The sequence below is a fragment of the Sprattus sprattus genome (assembly GCF_963457725.1).
Source record: "Sprattus sprattus genome assembly, chromosome: 5".
Lineage (NCBI taxonomy): Eukaryota > Metazoa > Chordata > Actinopteri > Clupeiformes > Clupeidae > Sprattus > Sprattus sprattus.
Genome location: NC_137924.1, coordinates 41,475,590 through 41,483,089, shown reverse-complemented (window position 1 = coordinate 41,483,089; position 7,500 = coordinate 41,475,590). Strand labels below are relative to the sequence as shown.

The 7,500-nt window shown below is 45.3% G+C and overlaps 1 protein-coding gene across 1 annotated transcript in view; it reads left to right on the top strand.

Annotated features, from left to right (window-relative positions):
- The window catches only part of LOC308366209 (TBC1 domain family member 10A-like), a gene marked incomplete at its 3' end in the record, with an annotated part of 13,542 nt that extends 10,659 nt beyond the window's left edge, over positions 1-2,883 (top strand). Inside the window, exons 7-9 of the mRNA XM_080839844.1 lie at positions 1,039-1,228; positions 1,618-1,772; positions 2,416-2,883. Coding sequence (XP_080695970.1) covers positions 1,039-1,228; positions 1,618-1,772; positions 2,416-2,883 — 813 coding nt within the window. The remainder of the gene's footprint in view (positions 1-1,038; positions 1,229-1,617; positions 1,773-2,415) is intronic.
- Positions 2,884-7,500: the final 4,617 nt, after the last annotated feature.

Here is a 7,500-nt window from a genome sequence, read left to right as displayed (position 1 = left end):
TCTTTTAAAAACCTGTTCGGTCACGTCCCCCTTCAGTGAAATGTCGCTTCACACACTGTGGAGGCGACCGTCCGAGCTGCTAAAATGACATCTAAGTTTTGTTTAATTTATGCTGTCTAAGTGGCTGTAAATGTCGTGGCTTCCACGGATTGATGTAGAAATGCACAACGAACTGATTGCACTCGTTTAAACCTTATTACTCTGATCTGATCAGTCTTGTTTTAAGCTAGTCGGTTAAAACTACGGTTAGCATCTTAGATGGTAACTCTAAGTAGCCCTCCGTCTAAATTTCCACTTTTATTATTCACACTTTTCATACTTATCTATGCAGTGTGCACTTAAAACTTAATTAGTTAATTTATACAAAATGCCCTACGACTGCAGCACCCAAAACTCATATTACCTGCTTTACTTACAGATCCTGAAATTTCAGAAACACATGTGATAACAAAACATCTTACACATGCCTTTGCATGTGATAATGGTAAAGTCACCAGACACTTTAATGATTTGCTTACCAAAAAAAAACAATTCTCAATCTTGCCAATCTTGTCCCCTGTGAATCAAAAGGGATTTGTCACTATCCACCCCAGAATTGGTTAAAATGCTGGAAATTGCATCTAAATAATGCAAAATTTTCTGGGGGAGGACCCCCAGACTCCCCGTCTAAACGCCATCAACCTACGCGCTCATTATGTCCCCACCAATGTCAACACCATTGTTACGCCCTTGGTTTCTGGTCCTGATGGGGTGAATCCTTGGGTTAATCTAGCGGAGTGGTACCATAGTGTGAGCGAGGTCTTCAGGCGTGGTACATTTCCCCTTTAGAAATGAAACATACGCAGTGAGTGTAAGTGATTGATTGTGTAATAAATCCAGTGGATGACTGTATAACTGTACACATGAGCACATGAAATAATTGAATGTCTCTAATGATATTCAGCCTCCAGACAATGTCAAGAGAGGACTGTCAGTGGCGCCACACAACCACATCAAATTGAATCTAAACTGAAGATTGCCTTGTTTTCCCTTTTCCAGGAGGCCATCCAGTTGGACGGGGAGATCCAGTTCGCCCTGCTGAAGCGTGTGTCTCCCGTGGCCCACCGGCACCTGAAGAAGCACAAAATCGAGCCCATCCTCTACATGACGGAGTGGTTCATGTGCGCCTTCTCGCGCACGCTGCCCTGGGCCTCCGTGCTGCGCGTCTGGGACATGTTCTTCTGCGAGGGTAAGGGCCCAGAGACGTCCCCACACGCAGGTCCGAAACACTTCTGACGCTTGAGTGAAGGGACGCGCGGGACGTTCTCAGTTTGAAAACCCATGGCAACACTAACGCTGTCTAGTAGCAAGTCTCAGTCCTCTCTCCACTTTCCTTGAGAACTTGGCTACTTCTCTACTGCCACTCATTTTACTCTTCTACCCTTCATATTCTAGTCCTGCCGTGGTATGAGCAAGAACACACACACACACACACACACACAAGAACACACACACACACACACACACACAAGAACAAACACACACACACACACACACACAAAAGACGAGTAGGAAAATATGAGCACATGTGCATCTTTTCACCCCCCCCCCCCCCACCCTCTCTTCTCATCTCTCCAGGGGTGAAAATCATCTTCCGGGTTGGGTTGGTGCTGTTGAAGTGCATGCTGGGAACTCCGGAGAAGCTGAAGGCCTATGAGGGCCAGTACGAGTCCATGGAGCTGCTGAGGCACATAGAGCCGCGCTACATGCACGAGACCTTCTTGGTCAACGAGGTGCGAGCCTGTCACAAAACTACAGCAACCCAAGAGGGACAATCACAACTATACGGTTAATCTGATTAGACGTGTCTCTCACTGATGCTGTTATGAGCGAGCACAGTCAGCACTAACCAACCTGCAGTAGCTGATTGTGTTTTGCCGAAGTAGACTAGGCAGTCATCAGGTCCCTTTGAAATGAACTGGTTCACTGTGACAATGGACCTGTGCGTTTGCCTCCACCTGCTGGTGGTAGTGGTAGTGGTAGCGGTAGTGGTAGCGGTAGTGGTAGTGGTATATGCTCAGCAGTGTTTCTGTTTAAACATCTGCAACAGGTCTGTAGCAGAAAAACTGTCCAGCTTTAGCTAAAAAAACTAAACAATAACACAAGGTTAAATATAAATGTCTTTGTTTAAACATGACAAAATGTAATATTAACAAAAACAAAGCTATCATAATGGCACGAGGCACAACATGTGTAAAACAATACCGATTATCAGACTTAAGTTAACTTCTGTTATAATAATAATAATTTAATCATTGTTTTAATCCAATTTGGTGACCATCCATGACCATTTGAGTGAGTGTTTAGTTAAGTTGTTGTTCCCCTCCCTCCACATGGAATGGTCTGTCTTGTCTTGTCTCTCTCTCCCGTCTGAAGGTGGTGGAGCTGCCGGTGTCGGAGCGGGACATTGAGAAGGAGCACCTGGCCCAGCTCCGCCGCTGGAAGGAGACGCGCGGCGAGCTGCACTGCAAGTCCCCTCCCAGAATGCACGGCGCCCGCGCCATCATGACCGCCGAGCCGCCCAGCCGGCAGGACCTGCGGCAGAATCCCACCATCATCGTGGAGTCGCCGGTGGCCACGGCAACCACCACCGGGAACGAGGGAGGGCGCGGGTCTTCCGCCGAGGACGAGAAGGGGAAAAATATCAAGAGGAAGAAGAAGACGGGGAAGGAGGAGAAGAAGGAGGACAAGGAGAAGGAGAAGGAACAGACGGCAGACACCGTGCCGCCACAACCAGGGGAGGGGCCCAGCCCTTACCCTGCGCTGGCCGAGCCTGAGGACATACCAAGCGCCCTCGGGTCCCTCCAGAGCCTGAGCAGCGCGGAGCACGACACCTACCTGTAGGGCAGAGGAGGGGGGGTGGGGGGGGGGGGGTGGGATGGGGTGGTGGGAGATCTGACCCACGGACTGCGAGTGCCATACTCGTCATATCAGGCATCCTGCATCTCCAGTGTGGGCAGCTGTGGAAACACCCACTCCCTCACATTAACACTCAGGATCTTAAACTGGAACCGAGGGAGGATTGACTGACAGCCAAAGTTTCATGATGGAAAGAAGCTCAGAAGGGCGTTGGATGACACTGGGGGGGGGGGGGGGGGGGGGGGGGGGGCTGAATCAAAGATTGTTTTTGAGGGTGGCACTCACATTTGGAGAGGGGCTTAACAGGTACACACACACACAGATGTACACACACACACACACACACACATGGGCCATGGGTAGATGCTACAGAACTGTATGGGTTTGGTTGGATCCTCTGAATACTAAAACCAACTCATACTCCTCATAGCCATGGATACAGACATGGGGACACACTACACAGCCAGAGGAGGGTGCTGCGGCGTGCCGACCTGGCCTGGTTTTGAATGCGCTGGAGCAGCCCTTGCCATTTCTCCTCAGTAAAAGCTGGAAGTCCTGAAGTGAGAAGCGCAGTCAAATCTGCCTGTTTGTTGTCATAGTTACTCGCGGCGGACTTTCTCAGATAGTCCCAAAGCGGTGCTGCTCTTGTTTCTTCTTTACAAACGCGTTTGTTTTGATTTGAAGCCCCACCACCAGGTAGTTTACACTTGAGGGAGTACATCACTGTTCCCATGCATGAGAAGGAGGTGGTGGTCAAAACATTAACATCACCGTTTTTGCTTTTTTTTTTATCAAATTGATGTGGACCAAGTGATTTAAAAAAGGAAATTGAACTCCGAGTAACCCTAGTAGAAATACCCTCCTGAGCTTTCCAAAGACGCTTTAGATTCCTGTGCGAGAGAATGCCAATTTATTACAGCTTTTAGGCCAGCCCAGATGACCACCCTAGATTGGCCACCCGTTTGTCTAGTTCTGTATCATCACTGGTGTCCAGATTCTTAAATAGCCCATTGTAGTCCACTCTGGTTGTAGTGTCACTGTTTGGCCACAGGGAGGCTCTGGTGGACCTCTTTTGACATTTTGCGGTTGTGATCGGGATAACCCTGGAAAAACTCAACTGGATTTGATGCAACAAAATGTATATATTTAAAATGTTATCGCTATAGGTAAGCAGGCCATTTTGAAGCCCAGGGCCAAAGATGATCTGTCTTGTCCTGGTGTACCTAAATTGCTCCCTATACCCACATCTTAAAATGACTGTTATACGTCATATCCACTGCTGGGTGATCCAATGCTGTATAGCAACCTGTGTAACGATGCACAGTGACTATGACTATCAGTTTTAAAGACACAGAAGCACACTACGCAGAGACAACAAACCCAACGCTGCTCTGTGAAATGCATTGAGAAGCATTGGCATAGCTAGCCCCTCATGGCAGGACGAGATGGAGGCCCTCCTCCTGTTTTGACAGGACAAGGGTGAAGTGGTAGAATGAGTGAGAGGGCCACATTCACGGAACTTTGACAGTCTTACCCAATCACGTACTCGATCTGCTCTGAACCCAACCAGGCAGCTGTGCTTCAACATTCCTATACAGCTCAGCGGCTAATTCTGCAGCCGATTATGAAGTTTTAGTATGAAGTAGGATTACTAAGTATGAATCAATCCAGACATATCTCTGTACAATAGCAGTACAATCAGACCACTAGTGTGAGCACTCGGGCGCTACATTTGACAACCACACCAACGTGCTTCACAACTCTTAAGTGTTCATGATAGACTGTTAGAGAGATGAATGAGAGAGTGAGCACTACTCGACCAAGACTTGGGTAATGTTACTGAGGAGTTTTTCGCACTTTTTGTATGTACAGATCTGTGACTATTTTGAAGGGATTAGCACCTTTGGGAACAACGAAAAATAAGTTATTCTATTTGTTTCCCCTGTGTATAAAGCTTAGTCAACTCTATTTAGATTTGACTAGGGGAGACGAGCACTTTGTCCCCAGCCAAATGCCTCATCGACTTAACACCTGGTTAGGTTTGGTTAGATTGTCCGGACAGTTTGTATTTTGCATGGGATAATCCTACATCAGAGATATTTAATTTGTTCTGTATTTTATACTGTTTTATCTGTTTCCTGTACAAAACACTTTTCCAATGAATACCTTTCGCCATATCAGTCAACCAAGGTAATCAGAAAAAAAACATCAATCTTGGGGCTTCAGTGAACTTTCCCTTTTGATGTGATTCAGTCAGTGCTAACGCTTGCTAGCATCAAGTATGTTCTCTGTGTTGGTCTGACTTCCACTGCGCATGTGAGACTGGGATCAGATAGGCCATGACACAAAAGGAAAGCAACACATAACTCTGCAGACAAACATCATGCTTGTACCTTGTCAGATGATTGGACCAATTTCTGTATTCCTGCATTCTGCATTCCTAAGACCAGGAAGCCGTTGGTGATTAATATCTGTATGAGATAAAGCATTTATTTGAGGGATTTTCTGAGTGGCTCATCTATTAGTTGTATGGGGAGATTTAATTTGAAGAGAGACTCTATGCCAAAGCACTTTAGTCTCACACATAGTCTCTTTTCAGCGTACCAAGGACACATACCTGTGTCAGGCCCAACTGGGAGACTATACTGACACTGATGGATCAATCTATGCACATTGTCTTCTGTAACTCCTGGGCCGGTGTGTGTTGGCACATGTACTCTTCATTTAGTTTTTTTTTCCGGAAGAATGAAGTGTTGTTTGTTGTGAATGCTGAATTCCTGTCACCTCTCCCTCAAAATTAAATGAGATACTGTCACACTCAAAGCATGACTGTCTTTATTTCACCTAGAGCCACCGATTTCATCTGGCCAAACCTTTAAGAGAGCCATGGATGTGATCGTGAGGATAATGGCGTCCATCTTGCTCATGATGATCAGTACTTAAGTACAATTTTGACGAACTTTGGATAATAACAATGGATAATAAAGCACAGTGGACAATAAAACAAGCTTAACACATTTCTCAAGAGTAAACCAGTGGTTTTCAACCTTTTTCGCTTTAAACGCCTCACATTTTAGATGTCTATGAATTGTCAACCGCTCCACCAAATAGCTATATTTCCGTCTAAACTTCTCACATGGTTTCATTTTTATGAATAAATGCTCATATGATCAAGTATTTCACCATGAATTAGAGAAAAGGTCCAAAAACAACTATTTATCATCCATTTTCCCCTCATACTTATTTGGTGTCCATGTACTATATGAAACTAAAGTGGTTCAGACAAGCTCTACTAACAGTACCATGCTGCTCTCACACTGATGCTTTTATAGTAATCATTTAATGGTGTCATATTTAATAATACATAAGTCAGAGGGACCAGACCAGTATTCATACTTTAATACTTTAACATTAAACATCATATGTACTGTATGTACTTTTACTTAAGTATTATTTTTATGCAGGACTTTTCCTTGTAATGGAGTATTTTAACATTGCTGTATTGCTACCTTTACTTTAGTGAAGGATCTGAACACGTCTTCCAGCACTGAAGATGACTCATGAATGATGATGATGAAACTCAGAGATAGGGGGGTCGGAAGAGAAGGAGAGAGAGGGTTTTCTGTCCTGGTGCACCAGGCGTCCCCCCACCCCACCTCCCTCCCCTCGCGTGCTCTCTCTGGACACCTGTTCCTCCAGCTCTTTCAGTTTGCCTGTGGTGTTTAGCATCTCAATGGGGCCTGGCAAGCCTCCCCGAGTCCCCCTCCACATCTCCTCCGGCCTCTCTGCTCCACATACAGACCAACACAATCAGCCCCCTCTCCTCCCGACCCCCGGGAGCTGTAAAATACAAGCATATCCAATACCTTATCTGTATGCCATTAACTAAAGAGACTTTTCTTATACTCTCTAATTAACGATCTTTTGCAGTGTTCAGATATTTGTATTGGCCACAGAGCACCTGAAACAACAATGATGTGAAGTTCATGCAGTTATTGTAGTGGGGGGATCCCAATGATTCAACAGAGCACATGAAAAGTCAAGAAAGCCATCTATACAACAGGAAACAGGAGTATTTCTTTTTTATTTTAAAAGAAATGTCTGTATGAACACAGATATGAATCAAGTCAAACTACCCAGCTCAAATGTATACATCATACCTTAGGAATGTTAAAAAACAAACAAAGCTGGAATGTTCACAGGCAAAATACAATCGACCTACCAAATACAAAAACACTATGTACAAATATATACAAAGAAATAATAGTTGTGCATTATTCATTTGAACATCATAGAACAGGATCAGAGTCAAGTTCAATTCTTGTTGTTCCTCGGTCATCTTGACACGCGAATGCTGACAGCATTTCTGTGCCATTCAACAACTCCTGACTAGACTGCTGCAGCAGTGATCTGATGGCACACTAACCCAAACTTTTTCCTAATTAAAACCACAAAATTTTCATCAGAACTGTGATACATTTGACTCCTTTCCTACTGCAGTAGTTCTCTGACATGTTTCTCTGCAGCTAACTGAGCTCCTCGGTGTCCCGTCCACCCCCCCCCCCCCCCCCCAACCCCCCCTCAGAAGAACAGGTGTCCCAG